The following is a 23,504-nucleotide window of genomic DNA, read 5'->3' as shown; positions in this document are numbered from 1 at the left end:
ATCATCCTATCTATCCCCTTAATCTGTCAATCCATCTATCATCTACCTGTCTTTCTGCCTATTGATTTATCGATCCATTTTTGAACACTTCAGTGTAGGTTATATATATCAGGCTCCTTGAACAACTAATATTACCACATATATTTCATAATAAGTATATTTACATATGGGACCACCTTAAGCACAGTTATCATGTTCAAGAAATATAACACTGATATTTAGCTTATAGCCTATATCCAATTTTTTCGTGTCCCAAAAATGTCCTTTTAGGCCTTCTCTCCTGCATTATTATACCCCTTCCAGTATTACATATTGCATTTAATTGTTACAGTCTTTTTAGTTGCTCTTTTTTTTTTTTTTAATTGTGAGAACATATATACAACATAAATTTCCCATAGCCCTCACTCCCAATCATACCATTCAGTGGCATTACTCATATTTATATTGTTGTAGTACCCTCACCACCTTCCATTACTGAAACTTTCCAATCTCCCCAAATGAAAACCCATACCCATTGTGCATTAACTCCCCATTCACTTCCCCTACCCCACTCTAGCAATCTGTACTCTTATTTCTGTCCTATGAACTTTCACATTCTCTGATATTTTCTTTTTTGTTACCATGGGGATTAAAGTTAACATCCTAAATCTATAACACCCTCCTTTGCTTAGATACCAACTTAACTTCAATGGTACACACAACTATATTCCAATACCCTTGTTTCCCCCACATTTATATAGTTCTTGTTACAAATTGCATGTTTATTCATGATGAGTTCAAAAGCACTGATTTACCATTATATTTTATGCATTTGCCTTTTGATCCAGTAGGAAGTAAAATGAGGTGTTACAAATGAAAAATACAATAGTGCTGGCATTTATATTTACCCAAGTTATTAACCTTACTGAATATCCTTATTTCTTAATATGGCTTTGATTTACTGTCTAATGTCCTTTTCTTTCAACTTGCACTACTCTCTTAAGCATCTCTTATAGAGCTGGGCTGGTGGTGACAAATGCCTCAAGTTTTGTTTTATCTAGGAATGTCTTAATCTTGCCCTCACTTTGAAAAACAAGTTTTGCTAGGTATAGAATTCTTGGTTGACATTTTTTGTTTTCAGCACTATAGGGAGCCAATGTAGCTCAGTGGTTGAGTTCCGGCTTTCCACATATGAGACCCTTGGTTCAATCCCTTGCCCCAGTACCAAAAAATATATATATATACACACATACGTATATATCATCCCACATCCCATTGCCATCTGGTCTCTATGGTTTCTAATAAGAATTGCCATGGAATCTTATCACAATTCCCTTGTTTGTGACATGTTACTTCTCTCTTGTGCCTTTCAGAATTCTGTTTATCTTTAGCATTCAACAGTTTGATTATGAGATATCTTGGTGGAGATCTATTTGGGTTTACCTTGTTTGAAGCATCTTAAATGTGTCTATTCATGTCTTTCATAAAATTTAGGAAGTTTTTAAGCCACTATTTATTCAGATATTCTCTTTCTTCTTTCTTCTTCTGAGAGTCTCACAATATGTATTTGGTACACCTGATGTTTCTTATGTTTTCCCACAGATTCCTCAGGCTTTGTTCATTTTCTTCATTATTTTTTTGCTGCTCCTCAGACAAGATGACTTCAATTGTCTTATCTTCAAATTCACTGATTCCTTCTTCTGCTAGCTCCAAACTGGCAGCTCCAAAACACCCTTCTAGGGAATTTTTAATTTCTGTTATGTGGACTATAGCTTTTTCATTCTTTTTCATATTATCCTTCTCTAATAGATATTCTCTTTTGTGTATGTTTATTAGTTTACTGATTTCCTTTAGTTCTTTGTTCATGTTTTACTTTTTGAGCATATTTCAGAACATTTATCTGTTATGTCCCAGGTCAAGCCCTCATTGATGATTTCTAATGCCTTAATTTCCTCCTTTGCTTATGTCATAATTTTCCTGTTTCTTTGTATATTTTGTTGTCTTTTGTTGAATCTGGGACAATTTGATATTTTAATGTTTCATTATTGGGATTTAGACTCTGAGGCATCTGTACCTTAAGTTTTTATTCAGCTAGTGTTATGAAGATCTTTCCTTGAATGCTAGTAGCTAAATAAAACAAAATAAAAAATAAAAATAAAAAAAAAAATAAAGGAAGAAAACCCCTTTCTAATTCTTTGCAAATTGACCTGTACAAGAACTCTCCTTCAGAACTTATGAGCTTAGGGATTAGGTCAAGGCCAAAGCATAGGATCTGCCCTGATCCTTTCTGTGCATGTATCTTGTCTTGGGCCTGCACATATGGCCCTTGGAATTCCCTCATTTACACAGATATGAATGCCCTGTCTCCACTAGAACAGTTTCCTTGTGATCCTGGACATTACACTATATGTCCTATATAGCCAACTATCTCTTGCCCCACACAGTCACTTGACTGCTCTCCAGAGAACTCTTTAGGAGAACTCTGTGAACCTTCTACATGCATGGCAAGTTCTCAACAGCAAGACCCTCAGGCCACCACCAGACTTACATGCTCCAAGCATGTGCACAAGGGTTACTCTGCTCCCTTTAGAACCAGAACCAAGGATCCATATGGGAGTGCTGACTGGCTCTATTATAAGCCAGTGAGGGGTAAGGGAGGGGTGTTGAGAGCCTACCATTTTTAATTCTCCTTTTTCTTGATTCAGCACTCACCTTATTACTGCAGTCCTTTGTTCTCTGAAACTTTGAAAAAGGTGTTTCTGTTAGTTCAGAATGGATGGATGGAGTGGATGGAGGCATTTCACTCCACCTCCTTGATTTCAATTTGCTACCTTGATTCCAATCCTACCTCATTTTATTTATCCATTCATTTAATGATGAACACCTGGTTTTCTTCCATCTTTTGGCTATTGTGAATAATCCTATTACAAAAGTGGTATATGAATATGTTGAGCCCCTGCTTTAAATTCTTTGGGATACATCACTGTGGGTGGAATCAAGCTGGATTGTTTTCACCTTAAGCATCAAGCATATAGCAACAGACCCTCTGCTACCTATTGTTTACCTGTCAATTGACTTATTGACTTCCCCACTATCTGGTCTATGCTATGGATCAAACCCTTTTTCATTAGCTTCATGGTGAAGGCATTGCCAGACTGACTGGATTGAAGAATTTTCTCTTTTAATTGAAACTATTGCCTCCATTAGATTGTCACTTCTGTGGACAATCTTTCTATATAGCTCTAGTCAGACTCACACTAGCCCTTTCAAGTCTTCAACAGCCTCCTTACCTATTTACTTTCTCTACTGGCTCACTGTGGTAGAGACCTGACTTCAGAGAAAACTGAAGCAACTGGATGCTGCTGGATGCTGCTGGATGATGACAGTTTTAACCACATTTGCCTCTTTCCCTTTGGTAATAATGGAATAGAACTCACTCTTCCTGCCATCTTTTCTCTGTATTTATCCTCTCTTACCCACTAGGGACAAGATCTATCAATTTCCCCATCTTCAATCTCTTCCTCTCTGCTTTTAATTCTTACCTTCCTCGAACTCTCAGCTGTATTCAACTTGAATGCTCCCTCTCTGATTTGGGCATACTCTCTTTCATTTTATTTGGATGATGGCAGAGTTTCTGGTTCTTCTTTTAGCCTCCTTATGACTCCTTCCCCATCTCTTCAGGAGGAGTTTCTTGTTCTTTCATTTTAAAATATTGTTTTATCATCAGATGCCATTCTGGGTCCTTTTCTCAGCTAACTGTCCATTTCTTCCCTGGGCAATCTCAACCACATCATGTATGTGCTGATGACACTCCTGAATCCATAATGGCAGCCCTTATCTCTCTGAGTTCTACTTCATGGAAGACTCACCAGTAACTCAAATCTAACTTGTCTTCAACCCATTACCCAAAAAGCTTATTGTGTGTTTCCTGGATCAGTGAATTGCAAACTTATCACCCAGTTACCCACATGGCCAGAAATTTGAGTTATCTTTTACTCACTTATTTTTCACCAGTTCACATATTTAAACACTTTGCCTGATAAAGTCCATCTCGTAAATATTTATCAAATCCATCCATTTCTTAATACCCCCATTAATACCCTTCAAATCCAGGCCTCCATTCTCCTTCATCCAGATAAGTGCAATAGCCTAATTGATTTCTTTTCAGCAGCCATTGCTTGTAGGGCAGACTTAGTGGTGGCAAACTTCTATTTAGCTTTTGTTTATCCGGGAATGTCTTAATCACTCCCTCATTTTTTACGAGACTTATCAGACATAAAATTCTTAATTGGCAATTGTTTTCTTTCAACACTTTAAATATTTTGTCCCATTGTCTTCTTGTTTCAGTGGTTTCTGATAAAAAATCAGCACTTAACCTTATTAGGACTCCCTTGTATATAACACATTGCTTTTTTCTTGCAGCTTTTAGAACACTCCTGTTCTTGGCATTTACAGTTTGACTAAGTGTTTGGGCATGGTTCACTACAAGTTTATCCTGATTGGGATTCATCAGGCTTCTTGAATTTGCACATTCATGTCTTTCATAAATTGGAAGTTTTCTGCCATTATTTTTTAAATATTCCTTCACCCCCTTCTCTCTTTCCCTTCTGGGATTCCCATAATGGGAATATTGCTATGTTTGATGGTGTCTCACAGGTCTCTTAGTCTCTGGTGGTGATTTGAAGCTGTATATATCTCAGAAAAAAATGTTCTTAAAGCTGATCCATTCCTCTTACTGGAGTCTTTTATCAATGGGATGATGATGATATGAGAGAGAGAGAGAGAGAGAGAAGCTGAAAGCAACAAAACCCAAAAGAGAAGGGAAGGACAAGCAGATGCCACCATGTGCCTTGCCATGTGACAGAGGAGCCAAGGATTGTTGGTAGCCAAATTTCAGGAAGAAAACATCACCTTGACAATGCCTTGATTGGACAATTTTCTTGACCTCACTTCTTGGTGTCTGCCTAGGAAACTAAAATACTCTGTTTGCTTTTTTATTTGCTATATCTAAAATCTGATCTTCATTGATGGTTTCCAGGTTTTTCTCTTTTTCCCTTTGCATGGGCCATTATTTCCTGTTTCTTTTTATGTCTTATAATCTTTTTTGTATACTATATTTTAATATTTTAAAATATTCTCTTGGGTTTTAATCCCTTGAGTTGTCTGTTCTAAATCCAATGGAAAAAAATCATCTTCCACAATCTTTGCAAATTGTCTTTACATTGGCTGGTGCTCTCCTTTGGAATTTAGCCATATACTATGCAGAATATCACCAGAGATGAATGTGAAATGCAGAGTCCTTTCCTGAGTCTTTGTCTTTCCTGGGCATGAGCTTTCTCATGGCCTTAGGAAATTCTCCATTACAGGAATTTAAATACCTCCTTTACTGCCTGTGAAATAGACCTCTCTGTTTACCAGATTCTCTATCATATGACTTAAAAGGGGTAATCCCTTTTCCCAGGTCACTTAGACTTGGTAGTTTCTTACACTCCTTGTGCTCTCTGCAAGTTGGGAGGGTAAGTCCGAGAAGAGTTTCCTTGGTGAGTCTTTCAGGCTGCCACCCAATAGGTCGGCACTGACATACAAGCACACCAGTATGTGCACAGGGGTTACTCTGCTCTCTCCAGAACAGGGCCAGGGACCCCTGATGTGAGCACAGATGGCGCCACACTGCACCAGGGAGGAGATGGAAAAGTGGCCAGTAAGAGTGCCACAAACTTCCCTTACCATATTTAAAGCTGAGTTTTCTTGATTCAGCACTCACCCTGTTACTGCAACCCTTTAACTGTTTTCTGGAGGTTTGAAGAAGATGGCACTTGCAGTTTTTGCTTGTTAGTCAAAGATTCTGTGGGAGAATGGCACCCTAAAGCACTTTATGCTGCAATATTGACTGACTGGAAGTGCCCCTGCCCTTTACTTTTCCAGCCCCAACTCTTGCTACCCTGATGTCACTCACACTATACCCCAGCCATCGTGAACCTCTTGGGGTTCCAGAACTCCCCAAGCTGTTGCTTTCTTCTTCCACTGAGGCCCATGTGTGTGCATCCTCTGTCTCCAGTGGTCAGCCAAGTCCTGGCTTCTGCAGTACTAATGGGCATCATTTCCTCTTGGGGTTGCTTTCCTGGTCCCATTACCATCTCTTCAGCTGCCCACTCCCATACCTAATTTGGTTTAGTGATCCTCTATCCAGCACTTCGTAGCACACTTTCTTTTCTCTGTTATTGTACTTATCAAACCATATTGTAACTGGTATGTCATCCCAATCAGGTTCTTATTTTCCTGAGGTCAAGGGCTATCTTATTTTCTTATTTCCAGTTTCTAGAAAAGTACTCAGCATAAGAAGGTATTCCATTAATTATTTTGGAATAAATGAGTAAATGAGTGACTAGATTAATGAATAAATAAATGCACACATGAGGAAAATACTGTTCTGAAATCTCTATGGAAACATTCATGCCCCGTTCACACTGGGGAAATTCAAGAGGGCATGCCAGGCTCAGCTTCTCCCTGATTATCAGCAAGAAAGGCCCAGTGTGTTTCCCACTCTGACTTAAGGTCTTGACTGAGTCCCAGTCTGAAATTATACCTGTTAAAGAAATCAGATGGTTAGTAGATACCTTCTTTTTAAAAATGGCAAACCCAGGCAATTCCTATACACTTTAATGACAATTGATTTACATAACTTGATTTCCCTCTGAACACTCCACTGAAGGAATAGGAATTTTTGTGGCAGAGAAGGACAGAAGATTTGGCATGAGTGTATTTTTAAATCTTCCCAATTTATCCAAATAAGCAGCCACAGGTGAGGACTACTGTTCTTCAATGCTTCTCAAACTTTAATATATACACAGATGTCCTGGTGACTCTGCTAAAAATGCAGATGCAGATTCATTGGGTCTGGAGAGGGCCTAAGAATCTGTATTTCTGCAAGTTCCCAGCCGATACTGGTACTGTTTGTTCATGGACCACACTTTAAATAGTGAGATCTAGTCATTCTCCTCTGGCTTATTTATTTTTAGGAATTATCAGTGTGAAGGAAAGGGCTCACAGTAGGAATCTGCATGGTGAGAACAGTAATCTAGGTTTTCAAATCTAGGTGTGCCTATTGGTAGATTTTGCTCTACAGGAAACAGGGATCCAAGTATAAATTTCTGATGATGCTCATTTTAACTAATCCGCATGCTGAACTGTCACCCCCTACTAAAATAGAGCACAGTTTCAAAGAAAATGTTAATAAGGGATGACATTTTTATCTGAGAATATCCAAAATATACATTCTTTTGTTCTTTGTCACATCTCCCTCTTTAAAAACATATTATCTGCTTTTTGACTTTTAGTCAAGAGCTTTATATAGTACATTTATAATTTTCATGAAGTATTTTAAATGATACATATCTGTGCATTATACCCATGGTGCACCTTCTTGAGGGACACTTGGGATGAAATGGGCCATTGTTAGTCTTTGCTGTTTTTCTTTAAGATGAGACCCTTTAAATTCCAATTTTATAGATAAGGGAAAGGAAAGGCAGAAAGCTAAACTGACTTAATTAAGATTGCATACCAACAACATGGGGTATGGCTAAAACACAGCCTAATTCTCCCATGCTAAGTTGATTTAGAGGAAAAAGAAGCAATGATCTTTCAAAAGATTGTGCCTTAATTACACATAACAGTTGCGTCTCTTTGAAACAAAATTCATCATTTAATGGCCCTTCTCCTGTACATGCCTCTTGCTGGAATTTATCTATATTCTTATTCATCTATTCATTAGCCTATGATGTGCCTAAAAGACTTTAAAGTGGCCTTAGAGGGATACATAAAATAAAATAAAAAATTATAAACGTTAGATTAGAGAAAAAGGGCAACAAGACTAATGCTGGTGAAACAACTAAATACCAAAAGGTCCTGTTCGGGTTAAAAATAAATTTGGCACTTGACTTTTTCGTAGTCAGGGCAAAAAGGGAAACATGATCAGCTATACATCCATAGCACCCTTATGAAAAACCAATCCATTTTCCCAGAAGCAGGATTATCCCCAGTAACTCATCTCTGGTAGACCTAGTAATCTGGCTTTGCGTCAGATGGCTGGTACACCTAACCCTACTACGCCACATGCACCACTGATGCCCTCTGTAAGTGAAATGCCAGGGCAGGCAAACAATGCTTCCAATGTCTAATCCTGAAACAATTTTAACTTCCTACCTAATTTATTACTTACATAGACTCTTCATCAATATAACCCTATGTAATCAAATAATATGAACTCCCTCAAACTGAGAAACCTGAGCTATTTTTTTCAGCTAAGATTTACTAGGCAGCTTAATATTTAATAGCTTACATAAGATTATATTGAGATAATTACTTGTAAATGGACGTTATGGAAATAGAAAAAAGGGATGAGGGTGTTGTGATTAGACACTATTCCAGTTATCAGCTAATCCAGAAATAGGATCAAAATGACACCCAGACTTCTTTTCTAAATGATATTAAAGAATGAATTATTTTTAGGATTAACGGGCTTATACAACTTTCCTATTATGATCTCATACTATTTAATTCTCTAATTTTTAAAAAATGTTTTAAAATAATATATTAAGTATCAAGTTGAGCTTTGATTACATCAAGAGTTCAATAGAGAGGACCTGGTTACCCCATGGTTTTCATGATGAACAGGTCGAAGCAGAATGGTCTGAGCACAGAGGAGCCTTCTCATTACCTCTAATATGTTAAGTGTAAAACCAGGATCCCTATCCCAGGCTAAACTACATTTTGTATATTTTGTAAGTGTAAACAAATTTTTGTAGCTGTAAAAAAAAATTTTTTTTGATTCCCCGATAAGCCTATGAGGGCCTTTCTGATTTTCTTTTCTTTGCTAATTTAGCTGCTTAATTCAACTTCCCTGTCTATCCCTTGACTGTGCATAAGCAAAGTGAAGGTGAACTACTGCTTAAAATTTTCCCAGAAGGTAGGAAAAACATATGTTCTGTATTTCTGTATTTATCACATAATTGATTCCTTTACTTGGAGAACAAGATTTGATTGACATATGCTAATTTTGACTGGAGAAATTTAAGACAAGTATTGCTGCTCAACCATCATGAGAATTTTCTCAGGGAAGCCACCGAAAGCCAACTGCCATATGCCACATTTAAATTAACAAAAGGGTGCCTCTGCAGTCTTTCTACAGTACCTGCTGTGTTCTTATTGCTAGAAGGACTGTTTTCACATTTAATTACATAAAGAAATAGCATCATTTCCTATTCTGAAAGGTTGCTACAGGCCTGGCAATACTCGAGTCAGCCTGCAGTCATTCCTGTATTATCTGCTTGTGTCAGTTTTTCGTCATGGAGGCTTCGTCATGGAGGCTGTTGGGGTGTTAACAGGCAAAAAGGAAGGGACCATGGTTCACTGTGACCATGGCTGCTAGGGAAAGGCCAGATGGCTGGTGCCAGAATACTGCAACAAAAAATTACCAGGAGCTAGCCCTGGCAAAAATTACCAGATAGCTGGAAAGTTCACTTCAATTCAAGCTTCTTGGCTCAAGCCACACAACACTGATAATTAAATGAATGTATGAATGTGTCATCTCACCATATTGGATATATCTTTCCAGTGATCAGAGTATACCCCCTTTCCCTGCATTAATAATGAAATACTCATCAAAGGTTTGAATATTTAGAAAGAATTCATAAATAATTATTAAAATGAAAGGAGTGGATAGCCCTAAAAGGTGTTTCATCCAGGTCTTGATGCTCTAAAAACTTGTCTCGCAGGGCTGCCAAATAACATTGTGCAGTGTACTACCTGTACAGCTGTACAGGTAGTCCTGCTCTCTGGTGAACTGCACTGATTAAATATATAAACTTAGTTATTCTGACCCTTGAAGAGTTTAGACCACACTGCTAACATTTGCTTCTTCAAAGCCCTGAATGCCACATTGCATTTTGATGAACTAAAATCGCTGATGAAGCTGTACACAGTTTTTAGCAAAGTAACTGGTTTCTCTGGTCAAAAAAAGTTATTCTCCTGCCTCTAGGTCTAGATTTAATTATCTCAACTTGGAGTCATCTTATGCCTTTTATCTCTCAATTCTAGCAGGTAGAGAGGCAATCCACTCATATACTGTCTATAGAGACATAGGATATTAATCTTTGAAAGACTTTTGGTCTCCTTTGAGGCTGCACAGAGAAAAGGTCATGAATACAAACCCTGGACCCAGGCTGCTTGGGTTTGAATCCCAAACCAACTTTGTTCATCTGCAAAAAGGAGGCAGTAATTTACCTATCTCACGGGGTCATTATGAGGATCAAATGAGTTAATACACGTAAACTGTTTGCAAGAGAGCCAGGCACGTAAACACTCAGTAAGTGCCAACTAGTATTATTCTGTTCATCTACAGCAATCCTTCCCTTTCTATTCCTTTACACTGTATACCTCAATTTAAGTAATAAAATAGCATTTTAGTGTTTAAGTCTTCAAAGACAGTCTAAAAATGAAGGAACTATGGAAGGCTGTAAGATAGTTTCTTCTTGCTGCTGTAACAAATTGCCACAAACTTAACGGTGCAAAACAACACAAATTTACTATCTTAATAGTTCAGGAATTTAGAAGGCTAAAAAAGGCCATCGGGGCTGTACCCCTCCTGGAGCTCTAGAGAATTCCTTCCTTGCCTTCTCCAGCTGCGAGAAGCCGCACACATCACTTCTCTTTCTTAGACTCTGACCCTTTTATAAGTGCCCTTATGATTACATGGGGCACCTGGATACAACAAACTGGTCTCTACACTCAAGGGCCTTAATTTAATGACACCTGTAAATGCCTTTTTGCCATGTACACAGGTTTTGGGGATAATGACATATTTTGGAAGGGGGCGGGTGTGTTGTTAGTCTGCCTATCACAAAGGGAAAAGCATTGAATGCCTCTTGAGATCACATCAGTCAGTAGTACCCAACAGGAAGCAATTCTGGCCACCCCCACCCTTACCCCAACCCCCTGCCTGCCCAGGGGAGACGGTGCAATGCCTAAGAGACATTTTGCCACAATTTGGAACAGAGGCAAGGGATGATGCTAACTAAACATGCCGAAATACTCATAAGAGCATTTGTCACACAACAAAGATTTATCCCAAAATGTCAACAGTGATGAAGTTGAGAAATCCTGCTCAAAACCACGATTCCTTCAAACCTTCTGAGTTAGGAAGGCAACATGCAATGGAAGTCAGTTTCAGGATTTAGGCTTACAGAGATATTTGAGAAATCACATACAAGATCTTTTGACAATCTACATGGTAAATAAGAGATGAGCACTACTACAAATACTTTAATGGTAGGATCTTGAACAGTCTTAAAAATTATTTGTTAAATAGTATTTTTATATTTAGGTTTAATTGCTCTTTCATACTGATAAATTTCATATGTAGGCAAGTTATTTCCTGTATATTTAAGTAATGTTGAAAAGTATATTACACACATCATTATATATATATATGTATTATAAATAATTATATTCCAGATGCTCTAATTTAAAGTAATTAACACCTAAAAGAGTTCAAGATGATCCATAGCCTTCTGTAGTATTTTATAAGACTTGGCATGGCTTTACATCTATTCTTTTACTTCAAAGGATCAAAGAGAAAAGCACATTTGCCATGACAATATGTTCCACTGGGAGAAAGATTCAAGTTGGAACCAACTTTCACTTAAAGTAGTGCCATGGATATCAATGCCTACTTTTCCAATTCTCAAGAATTTCTATTCTCAGGTTTCACTCTCCCAGTCTTTTAAAGTGAGCTATAAAATTGTTGGTAGTATGCTTTTCATTTCATCTACATTTTTCTTTTCTTTTCCTTTCCACCCACTTTTCTCTCTCTCTTGCCTTTATTACTTTCTTTCTCTGGGATTTCCCAAGTGTTTATAATTTATAGCAGCCTCTAAAAGCAGTAGTTGTTTTCTCTGTGGCAAATAAAATGTCCTGACCAGTAAAGGGCTATGTATGTATATGCATGGCAGTGAAGTGTGTAACTATGAGTGTGTCATCACTTTTTCCCCAGGAAGAACAGTAACTCAGAATATGAAAGTATTCTAACAGTTTGTGAACGCAAAGAACAGAATGAAGAATAAGACAGAGCAAACTTGTTTACCACTGAAGTTATTTCTATTGCATTTATTTTTCTGCCAAGTTAGTGCTGGAAGGTGTTTTACATGTGGTATGATTTCTAAGCTACAACTAGAGGATATAGGTTAAATATATTTTAATAAGGTGACAGTTTGCCAAGCACTATTAAAAAAAAAAAAAGCTATCTCCTTAACATTAAGCCACAGCTAAGACACCAGATTCCAAATGTTACATTGCTCCTTGGGGGTGTTATACTGGTGCCATCCTGCAGGAAACAGCCCAGATCTCTGGGGCAAAAATTAACTAAGATGTTATAAAAATAAGCCTACCTAGTCAAAGAATGCAGTTACTTTAAAAATAAAATGCAAGGAAAAGAGAGAGAATGAAAATTAGAGAATGTGTGTATGTGTGGATGTGTGTATGAGGAGAAAGCAAGAGAAGAGAGAACTTAAAGATTGACCAAGACTTTGACCTATCAACTAATTTTGATATATAGAAATCACTGGATCCCAATAAGAACAAAATGTAAAAAGAAATTCAAAAGACAATTGGAGAAATTTGAATATGGATGAGATTTTGATAATAATCTATTAATTATTTAGGTGTATAAATGGTATTGGGTTTGCATTTTGAAAAGGGAGTCATACCTTGGAAAAATACATGGTAAACTATTTAGAGATGAAATCATGAAATGTGTGGGATTTGCTTCAAAATAATCTGTGGGTGAAGATAGGAATACATATAAAATAAGTTGCTTGAAATATTTCATAAATGTACACCAAACACACACGGATGTAAACCCAATACTCATGTCCTTTACTGAGAGCCTATATCTCCATTCTAATGTCTACATTTATTCTAAAAACTAACCTGTCCCAAATGATTTTAACCATTTTCTGTTGGATGTTCTTACGTGGGTTTTGGTTATTCACTGACCTTGATAAAATACGAAGTAAAAAGGTCTCAAAATGATAGGTTATCATCTAACGTCATAAATATGTGCCCATGGCTTTTCTGTACTGCTTTTTAATTTTTATTTTATACTCTGGACCTCAAGTACAATGGCTACACGTCCCAAAACATGATGTGTGTGGCTTGAGGCAGACCTGATTTGGATATCAGTCATTTGTTGCTCAGCGTAAGGTTCACTTTCCCATACAAGCGCTTTCCCAGACAAAAAAGTCGCTTTATTCCCCGGGGAAATGGCTGCACAAGGCTCAAGTCTAGCAGACTGTGACAATCAGTGCCTTAGCTGGGAGATGTCCCAACTTGTCAAAATTACCATTTCCTCACCACCCCCCCAAATCCTCCCTTTCCCTTTTCTCTCTTCCAGCTATCCTGTGTTTGTGCCTATACTGTTTTAAGAAACTTTCATTTATATATTGACCCTAATTTCCTCCTAGTTTCTCAGTCATTAATACACTTGACATCTCTGCTAAATTGTACCCAAATATTTTTCTTCTGCTTGTCAAATGGTCCTTTTTCCCCCACCACCCTATTGATGTGACATGTAGCTCTATACACTGCTGTCTCCACCTCTGATTTTTCTTTTCCTTTAACCTTAATTTGGGATTAAGGTTACTCTTAATCTTAAATTCAGGCCTGTCCTTTTTCTCCTCTCCTTCTGAGCACTCAACTTCTCTCAAGGCTTCAGGTCTCACCCATGAGCAGACAGAAGCCAAATCCAGAGCCCCAGTGACTCAGATCCCATCTCTATCTTCCTCCTGTCCATCTTCACTTGCATGTTACCCTGGCTTAGACCAAACACATCTGGGTCCATATTAATCACATTCCTCCCCCTAACTCCTCTATTTCTGTGGGGACTGCCACCATTCTCCCCAGTTCCCCAGGTTTTAAAATGTGGTGTCATTTCGAACTTGTGCATGTCTTTCATTTCATTTAGCAAGTCACGTATGTTCTATCATTCCAGTTCTCGTTCATGTCGTCTCACAGTTCTCTCATCCCACCACAGACAGGCCTTCTCAGCTCACACCTGGATTAGAGCAGCAGCCCATCCCTGTGCACACAGCCCTCTACCACGCTTTATCTTTTCTCACCCAATCCATCCAGCCTACCATTCCCAGACTCATCTTTCAACTTTTGTCTGATCACTCCTCTTCTCAAGAAAATACCCATGACTTCTTTAGTGCCATGTTAAGGCTAACACATGGATTTTCCAGACTCTCCACAATGTGCCCCCATCTATTAAACCTAGATTTTCACCCCTTCTCAACAACATGATTTATTTCTGTTTTTCTTTTTCTGTTTGGAATTCCTTCCTAGGCTGCATCCACTTCAAAATCCTAAGGGCCCTCTCAAATCTTCTCTAGAAAATGTTCTTGACTACACATTGCACCCTTCTTAGTTCCTACCCTTCTAATGATTTTCATCAAGAAACTTAGCACTTAATGAGAGGATGTTAACCACTTCCTGTGTTTTGATCTTGTTTATCCAACTTGATGGCAAACTCCAAGAAGCCAGAGATAAAGTTCTTTACTGCTCTGCTCTACCGTACATCCCAAGGCTAAAAACAGTGAATTACATTTTTTAGAATGAAGTAGTTAATTACTCTGAGGACTGATATGCATTTTGATTTTCCTTGAATAGAAAGTCCAACATATAAATAAGTGATCTTTAATGAATAAGAGTATAAACAAAGCAAATGTCGAGATTTATCTATAAGCATTGGCTTTTTGAATGGTATTCATTAATTGTAAAATTATTAATTTAAAAAAAGACTTACCTGATTTTATGCAGTCTGATGACTTGCAAATACCATCTAGAAAAAGGAGGGTACATTCATAAATACTTGTAATACATATTTTCTAATTTTTCCCTACCTGTTATTTTTAAAACTGTCCAATTAAACAAGCAAGTCCTTAAAACAAGAACTAAAATGTAGGTATCATACCATTTATTTAACCATTGTCAGTGGTTAAAAAAATAGGTGAATAAAATAGGCAAATCCTAAATTAAAATTTTTGATCATGAAGAAAAATAGGTTTATATTTTCATCTCTAATCACTAGGCCCTATACTTACTGAATTGAAATAATTTTTTAATCTGGTATTCTCTTTTTTTTCCATTAAGGAACCAAACCTTTTTTAATCTTTATCATGAAAAACTTCTAAGATTCAAATTAGACCTTTTAAATTCCTGTGGAGCCTTTTAGAATTTCAACGACACAACAAAGTTGACTAATGAAGTTGGCCATTAAATTGTATATACTTTAGTCAAATAAAATTATACATTAGAATCATAAAATAAGCATGAGCATTCTAAATATACTTGAAAATAACTTAGCTCAAATATAAAAAGATATTGTACTTCAAAGTTAACTGTTTGACATATTCATGTTACATTTTACCAATGAATCTTTACAACATCATTTTGTGGATCTCACATTTGTTTGTTGGATGGTAAGAGCATAAGATGAAGATTTCACTCTCTCTTGCATTTCTGTGTGCATATGGATGGGAGTAACTTACCATCATAGGTTGCATAGAGGGCTATCATTGTCACAGCTATGACAGTGAGGAGCAGGACAAGGACTGAAAGGCTGATCTCCAGTGGGGTCCATCTCTGTTTCTTCTTTGGTTTTGGAGTGTTGATATCAGTTATATCCATCTGACTTTCTGATCTGCCCATCACCTAAAATCTACAAAGAATTAAAAAAAAATAATAAAACTACTAATAACAAACAAATAAATAGATATGATAAGAAAACATATATGCAATTTTCTGAATGCTTAATGTGGCTGAATAAAAGTAAAAGGTTAATTTATTTTAAATTAGACATAAAAGTTATTTGTTGAAAGTCTAAATTTTCATTGTGAAATGGGAAGGGTGTAGAACCACGCCTATTTGACAGGTCCTGGTCACTAACTTGTGGGGCTTTTTTGGAGATATCACAGAAGAGTCAAGCAAAATTAAACAGAGACTCAGTTAAATACTCACATAGGATTACTTCAGCAGTTCACAGGAAATAACTGCTGCACTATCACCAAGGAAAGTTTTAAACCCACCTTTCTGAACTTTGGACTAAAGTCAAAGATTAATTTTTTATCTTGCTCCAGTGGCTTCCTTTATAAGCTCAGGAATCAATGACTAATACTTTGAGGTTTTGACTAAGCAGTAATTTGAAATATGAATACAGATAAAAACAAAACAGAACAAATACTACAGGTAGTTTATTTTTAAGTCTTAGAAACTTTTACAGTTCAAAGTTACTACTGCTGTTGATATGAGTCTCTATTAACTGGTTAGACAACATTCTGAAAATCGTCATTCACTCAAACAAAAGTTGCCAATTCATACTCTGAGATGAAAGATATTAACTATAATCAATGTTTCCTTGTGCAACTGGGGAAGAAAAAAATATGATTTGAAAAATTCTACCTTTTGGGTGAGGGTATTAAATGTTAAGATATATGTTTAACTTGTATTTAAACTAATAATAGCTTTTATTAGTATTTCCTATGGTTCAGTCACAGTTTGTAGTGCTTTGCAGGTACTAACTCATTCAATCTTCATAAGGTGATTATTATTTCAGTTCTTAAATCTAGGAAACTGGGGCACAGAAAAGTCAGATAACTTGCCCAAGATTTCACAACTAACAAATGCTCTTTATAAAGAACATATTTTGGCACTGTTTGAAGTAAAAGAGCATCATGTAGCAAAGGCTGTTTTACATCTTCTTGACCAAGTTTAGGAAGAAAATTAAGTGGATGCGAGTGTATGTTAAATTTCATTATATTTCCTTTAGTGGCCTAATGATTTTTTTAAATCAGTGTTTCACCAAAGCGTAGGACAATTCCAATTTTTCTCCATGACTGTAGAAAGAGAACAACTTAAGTTAACATTAGCTGTTTATAGATGAATGAATATTAACTAGTTATAATTTAGTTCCTAGATGGAGTGACTGCTCAGAAATGCTCTTATGTTTAAAAAACTTTGTTGAATAAATACAATTCCCTGAGGATGTGTTTTATGGAAACTGAGGCACAGGGGAAATCAGAAACAGACTCTACAAGTGTGGTCTAGGAGATCCAGCAAATAACTAGAAATTTAGTGTCCCCAGTGAGTTACTAATAAGTGAACACTACTGGACTTTAGAGTTCTGGATACAAAGTCTTAAGCATGCTGCCCCCTTGATTACATGAGGCTATAACCAAAGACAAACTATCAAGTAAAAATACTTTATTAGACAATGAAAACCATGCTTGCTCAGTAAAAGTGCAATGTAATGTACCTGAGTGTTAAAATGTCTTACTTAATGGTTATGTAACTCCTGTTGGCTTATTCACACAGCCCCTGGGGTTATGGTACAGAATTATATTGATGGTAGTCCTGTTTTAATAGATATGTCCACTGCAGGAGTGGCAGTTTGAGAAGGAAAACATAGGAACAAATTTAATACTTGGACAGAATACAGAGGTAAACAATACAAAGCATAATTTCCCCAATTTCCCCAGAAGCTTTCAGGACTAACCTAAAGAATATCTTAATATTAAACATTTTTGTTCTAGTATTTCCCCTTGAGTATTTATTTCTCCCATCACTCTAATGATGATGACGATGCTAATAATAATAGTAATAGTTTCCTGGTATAAAATGACTCATTTTCCTTTTAGTTAAAAGGCAATCAGCTTCTCTAAGTAAAACTTAGAGCAGGGTAGACAGGGCAGGCACAGGGATATATTAAAAGTGCTTATTTGGCACTGCCAGGCTTCATGGGGCAGTAAAGCTAGTTGGCAGACATTTCTTTCTCTCTTTGGGTTACTTTGCCCCAGTGTCTTCTTCCTACCCTTGAAATTGGCGTGTTGAGGCAGCTGAGCTCTTAATGGTCTGTGTCTAAAGCTGTAGAAATAGTTATGGGGAAATTAAGGCAGTGACTGATGCCTGCATCAAAGGAGTATCATCTTTGAATCTTCTGCAAATTCCTTCTCCATCTGCCCCCACCTTGTAAACTCTGTAAATTCTTCAACAAAGTCTTTGGGTTCTAAGTAGCACTTTTCAATAGCACTAGGCAGAGGCAGAAATGATACAAGTTTAAACCACTAGTAAATTTCACTTATCTCCAGTTAATTCTGATGGACTTACCATTTTCTTTTAAGAAAGGAGGGGTCAAAATCGTGATCCCCTGTACAGAACAGACTTCACCCCCAGATATTTGAATATGTATCTAACTCAACCACACTCAACCTCATTTGAAAGAGGGTGTTAATTAAATAAGAGAATACAAAATAAAATTATAAAGTTGGTACAGGTACTTCTAGTCCCATTTAAACCAGGACATGTAAAAACATACTCATATCCCTAAAACATTTTATCTCAATTAGAGATATGTCAGAAAACGTAAGCCAAAAAAGTAGACACTTCCACAGAAGAGAATAGAGATTTAGGAGGTCTGATTCAACAAGAGTTCTCCTGCAAACTACAGCTTCATATCATCACAGAAAGAATCGAATGGCTATTTTACCTAAGTATAAGCTTGATTTCAAAGCAATGTAAAGCAGCAATCCTTATACTAATTGAGTATAAAGATATCAGTTTATCGAATAGAGAAGTCACAGGGTTTGGAGGATAACTTGTTTGTTAAAGAGAAATTTATAAATCTAATGAGCAATGGTCATCTTCACATCATAGTACTATATTATCTTATGTCTGCAGAGCCCTTGAGGTTGTGCCGTGTAATTACAGTTTGTGTTATGGAAACTGAGGCAAGGAAGAGGGAGAAACAAGTTCAGTATTTAAACTGTAGTCTCAGGAGCTGAGAAGGGCAGGTACACAGAAGAAATCTTGTTTCTTCCGACATTAATTATTAAGAACCCTGCTTGCCGGGAATATGGAGTCCTGGACACCAAGTCCCCAACATACTACTCCCCTGTGTAGTGTAGCTGTACAACCAAACACACAGCATAGAGTCCAAGAAACTAACAGACTAAATATTTTTTTTAAAGCTCTGGAACGCAGCAGTAATGCAAGAGAGTGAAGCTACATGCCTTCTTTGCTGGTGCGCCCATTAGCAGCTTCCAAATGCTGACACTGTAAGTCAGGGACTAGTTTTCAGTTTAATAAAAAATGCCATTTGAGCCCTATATGAGGAGGAATAGATTTGATCGAGAGGTTAAAGAGAGATGTTCCGTTGCAATTACTCTTATTTTCAAATAATTCAAGTAGACCGGTTAAGTAGGACTGGGTCTTAAAACTTTCCTATACAAAAGAACCACCCTCCCTCCCGTCCCGCCAACCAACCTTCCTGTGATTTAAACTCGCTATCAGCATAAATTATATAATAGGAAATTAAGGGTCAAAGCAAAATGAAGAGATCTCCAGGTTAAGAAAAGTAAAAATAGAAATGTGAAGAAAATCCCTCCAAAAGTAAAATCAAAACAACCCTTGGCTTAAAAAAACAAAACAGAAAACCAGTGTCTCTCCTGCAAAATGAGAAATCCCCAGCCCCCAAATCAGCCCCGCTGTAATTTGGTAGCTCTGATACCGGTAACCAAACGTAACTTCCCGAGGCAGAGGCTGCAGGGAGCTGCGGAACTGAACCTGGAGATGGACCTGACATCTCTTGCAGAACCCTCCTCCAGGTCGCCTCCTCTGCCCCTCTCCCTCGTACTTCAGGTCCCAGTTGTGGCTCCGTTTCAGGGCACGCCTCCCTCGCCCCCGGCCTCGGGGTCCTGGGCGCTCGGACCTAAGCCGCTCTGCCCTCCCGGTGCCCGTCCCACCGACTCCCACGGACTCCCACTGCCCCGGGCGCGCGTCGCATCAGACCCTTCTCCCCCAGCTCCCGGGGGCCAGCTAGCTCTCCCGGGACTCACCAGTGGGATCTGGGAGAAGTTGGAGGCTGCTGAGCAGACACATCCCGACCAATGAGCGCGCGGGGCCGGGCGGCGGCGGCGGCGGCCGCAGAGCCCCGCCGCGCGCGGGTCTGTCCGAGAGCCCGCCCGGGCGCACCGCGAGCGGCGTGGGCTGCGGGCGGCGGGCGGCGGCGCGGAGCCGCGGCCGGACTCCGGGGAGGGCTCCGGGCCCGCGTCGGGCCGGGCCCGGGCCCGGGGGCAACCGGGAACATGGGCATCCCGCGGACACGCACCCGGGGAAACTCACCGTGGCCTCTCAGCAGAGCCCGCGCCGGGAGTTGGGCGACTGCTCCCGCCTGCGCTTGGCCAAGCTTCGCCACTTGCACATCTCCGCGCCCCGCGCTTCTCGGCGCTCTCACCCCCCCTTCGCCTCGCCGCTGCAGGACCAGCGAGAGGAGCAGTTCCCTGGATGACCTGAAGGTTTCCGCTAGGTCTCCTAAATCCTGTCACATCATGTGAGGGGGCCGGGGGCGGGGGAGGGCGGTGAGAGAGAACCCCTCCCGCAGTCCCCCACCTCACCATTCCCAAAAGGGCTTTGCCAGACATTCTTGGAATTGCTTAGCTTCGAGGCTTTCGAGAAAACAATACATTTCCTCTTCAGGATTCTGTAGTGCTGATGAAGGTTCTAGCTCTCTCCCCAGTGGACCTGAAACCAGAAAGACTCTCACTCTTAAGCTCCTTCTTTTTCCTCCCTTCATCCAAGCCTCCCTCTGTCTTTCTGATTCTATTCTTTCTCTCTCTCTCCCTGTCTCTCTATCTCCCTCCCTCCCTCCCTTCCCTCCTTTTTCTTTTTCCGTTTCTTTATTTTCTCTCTCTCCCTCTCTCTCCCTTTTTCCTTCTCTTCCCTGTTCTTTTTCTTTTCCTCTTTTCTCATTCTTCCTTTCCTTCCTTTTTTTCCCCTTGGTCAGACCACTATGATGTCAAGAGCTACCATCTGTACTGAAACCTTCACTCCCTCCGACTGATTCCTGGGAATCTTACTCTGTTGGGTACCTGAGGGGATGATGTGGGGGGTGGGAGTTGGAGCAGGGGGAGCAGAAAAATAAATGCAAGTGTTTACCTACTAAAATTGACTGTAATGTGTCTGGATCCTTGTCAATTTACTGCAGCCAAGTAGCACACCATTTTTACTAAAGATAACTACAGTACCTTCTCAAGTGGGTAAAAATAACAACAAGGAAATACTTTTTGCAACAAAAAGTATAAGCTGCCTTTAGCAGTTATATCTGTCAAGGAGCTCAAGAGAACCCAAACTCCCTTAATTTGTTTTTTGCTTTCAGGATTTTTAATTCAGTTATCCATTGCTAAGTATATAAGTAGCTTTCCTATCCACCCTTTTCCTACTTTGAATCATGTATAATTGTAAACATAAAACCTGGGGTATTCACCCTGAAATAAAAGTGTGTTTTCCTGAATGTAAAATCTGTTTTTAACACCACAATGAATCACTGCTTGAGAGGGGTCCCTTTGTACTGAAATATTTTACATCCTTTTCATAGTAGAGGAAGCTGAAAAACAAGGAGAAAGTGATCTGTTAATGAAATAGCATGTGGAATCCAGTGAAAAGACTTTTTAAAAGTTGATCTTTAAATAATCAGATTAATATAAAGATATCTGTATATACTTCAAAAGTGCTACTGCTTGGAGAGCAGATGTCGCTCAGAGGTGGAATGCCTGCTTCCAATGTAGTAGGTCCTGGGTTCAATCCCTGATACCTCCTTTAAAAAAAAAAAGTGCTATTTCCATATCTGTGTGCTTTATTCTCTTTCTCTGTGTATATTTCCTACTGTACTTAATCCTCATAACAACTCTGAAACATGGTGTAATTATCACCCAAATGAAAGTAAGGTGCTTGGCTTATGCCATGAACAATTAACAGCTGGGAAGCATTGAAACTGGAATTTGAACCCAGTTCATTCTCACTCAACTGCCCAAATTACTATGCTCCTCATTTCACAGGAAGGATTGAACCATAAAAAGGTAATTTATTCAAATTCATTCTCTGTTAAACTCAGATCGTGTAACACTCCAGTGCTTAATTTTTATTACTTTTCAGCTAAATTACCAAATGTTTTTTTACCCTTACAATAATTGACAATGAATTAAAATGAATCAGAAGTCTTTTTTTTGTATAGCCACTTCTCAGTTTCTTCATATATACACCAAAGAGTTCATATATTTCTTCTGATTAACATAATAATGAATGTTGAGGAGATGCGTATCAACCAGAAATGCAAGCTAAAACTAGGTTCTGTTTTCCAATTTACACAAAAATTTAAACAAAAAATTCCTTTGGAAGACAATAGAATACATTGACAGTTCAGGAATATCTTAATGCTAGTAAAAAATAGGATGGCCTGATTTGTTTATAGTGCCTTTAAACTTAGAGCTGAAAATTGAAAACATGAGGTAACATTTAAAATTTTTTAACTTAAACATTTGTTTAAAATTAGAACGTATATATATTACAATCCAGCTCTTGAAGGATATGAATCAGTGCCACCATGAGACCAAAGAACACATTTGGCATTTAGTTAGACAAAAGCTTTATTGGGACTCATGAACAGGAGAGACTCTTTGATGGTAGCCGGTCAAAGAATCAATGAAGGTAGTGCTCTGCAAAGAGATGAGAAAATGAGGGGTGATGTGTGAGGGGTTTCAGAACAAGGGCATTCCATAGGGTATGAGAACAGATTTTCTGCTAGTGTGAGGTCTGGTGATGTTTCTGCTATGCTCATAGGAAGGACGTTTACCAAGAATGTTAACTGCTTTGGGAAGATTATAGCTTACAATAGCATGTATACATTCTCTTCCCTCTGGGGAGTGTTATTAACCTTTAACTTATGTCTAGTTCATGCAGGCAGCTATGTGCTGAAGACTTAGGAGGAACACTGGGAACCCACAATCCACCCCCTCCTAGCATCCTATGTTGACCATAAGACAAGCATTGCATCCACATTCCATAGCAATAGTTTAAAAGACAACAGCTAAAGCTGTTCTGTGTTTTTCAGTGACAACCTGGCACAAAAATGGCCAGTGGGTAGAACCACCGGCAGCGCACTTTACTCTACATCTAGCTTTGGTAATAAAATTACATAACTCAGGGAGTAACCAGGCCACATCACGGATTTCCTCTTGTCATTCCATGCAGACCGTGGCAATGCCATCTAGGGTGACAGTCTCAGCCGTTAAGCATCCTAAACCATTATATACAGCATATCCTAAGAAAGATCTGAGTTTATTCACCTGTTCCTTGCAAGGTATAAAATATAATTACACATCTTATTGAAAGATGGCAGCTGAATCTCAGTCTTAAATGTGAAGGTCATGTCCCAAACTTGTTGATGGGTAACAAAGTAATCTGGGACTTTCAAACTGGATCTTGTGGCCGGCATTTGGTGGGCTTTATTCTGACCAGCTGCAATCCTGGTTTTTATACTAACTTGCCTTAACTACCCCCTCAGAGAGTTCATACGTTAATTCTTAAGGGGATACTGAAGGACAACGTTCATTCTTCTGCAGCTCCTTCTTGCTGGTTAGGGG

The 23,504-nt window shown here is 38.5% G+C and overlaps 1 protein-coding gene across 3 annotated transcripts in view; it reads right to left on the bottom strand.

Annotated features, from left to right (window-relative positions):
• Positions 1–20,691, bottom strand: part of MME (membrane metalloendopeptidase) — a 120,153-nt gene extending 99,462 nt beyond the window's left edge. Inside the window, exons 1-3 of one of the 3 annotated variants that reach the window (XM_004448464.4) lie at positions 20,209–20,691; positions 15,582–15,751; positions 14,837–14,872 (exon numbers count right to left, since the gene is read on the bottom strand). In XM_004448464.4, coding sequence (XP_004448521.2) covers positions 14,837–14,872; positions 15,582–15,741 — 196 coding nt within the window. In that variant the 5' untranslated portion in view covers positions 15,742–15,751; positions 20,209–20,691. Of the gene's footprint in view, positions 1–14,836; positions 14,873–15,581; positions 15,752–16,050; positions 16,083–19,922; positions 20,069–20,208 lie in introns of those variants that run through there. The other 2 variants (XM_004448466.3, XM_004448465.3) reach the window with 2 other exon arrangements.
• Between the last annotated feature and the right edge of the window lie 2,813 nt (positions 20,692–23,504).

This window comes from Dasypus novemcinctus, chromosome 4 (genome assembly GCF_030445035.2).
Source record: "Dasypus novemcinctus isolate mDasNov1 chromosome 4, mDasNov1.1.hap2, whole genome shotgun sequence".
NCBI classification, from domain to species: Eukaryota; Metazoa; Chordata; class Mammalia; order Cingulata; family Dasypodidae; genus Dasypus; species Dasypus novemcinctus.
The sequence above is the reverse complement of the archived record's forward strand: the minus strand, read 5'-3'. Positions and strand labels throughout refer to the sequence as shown.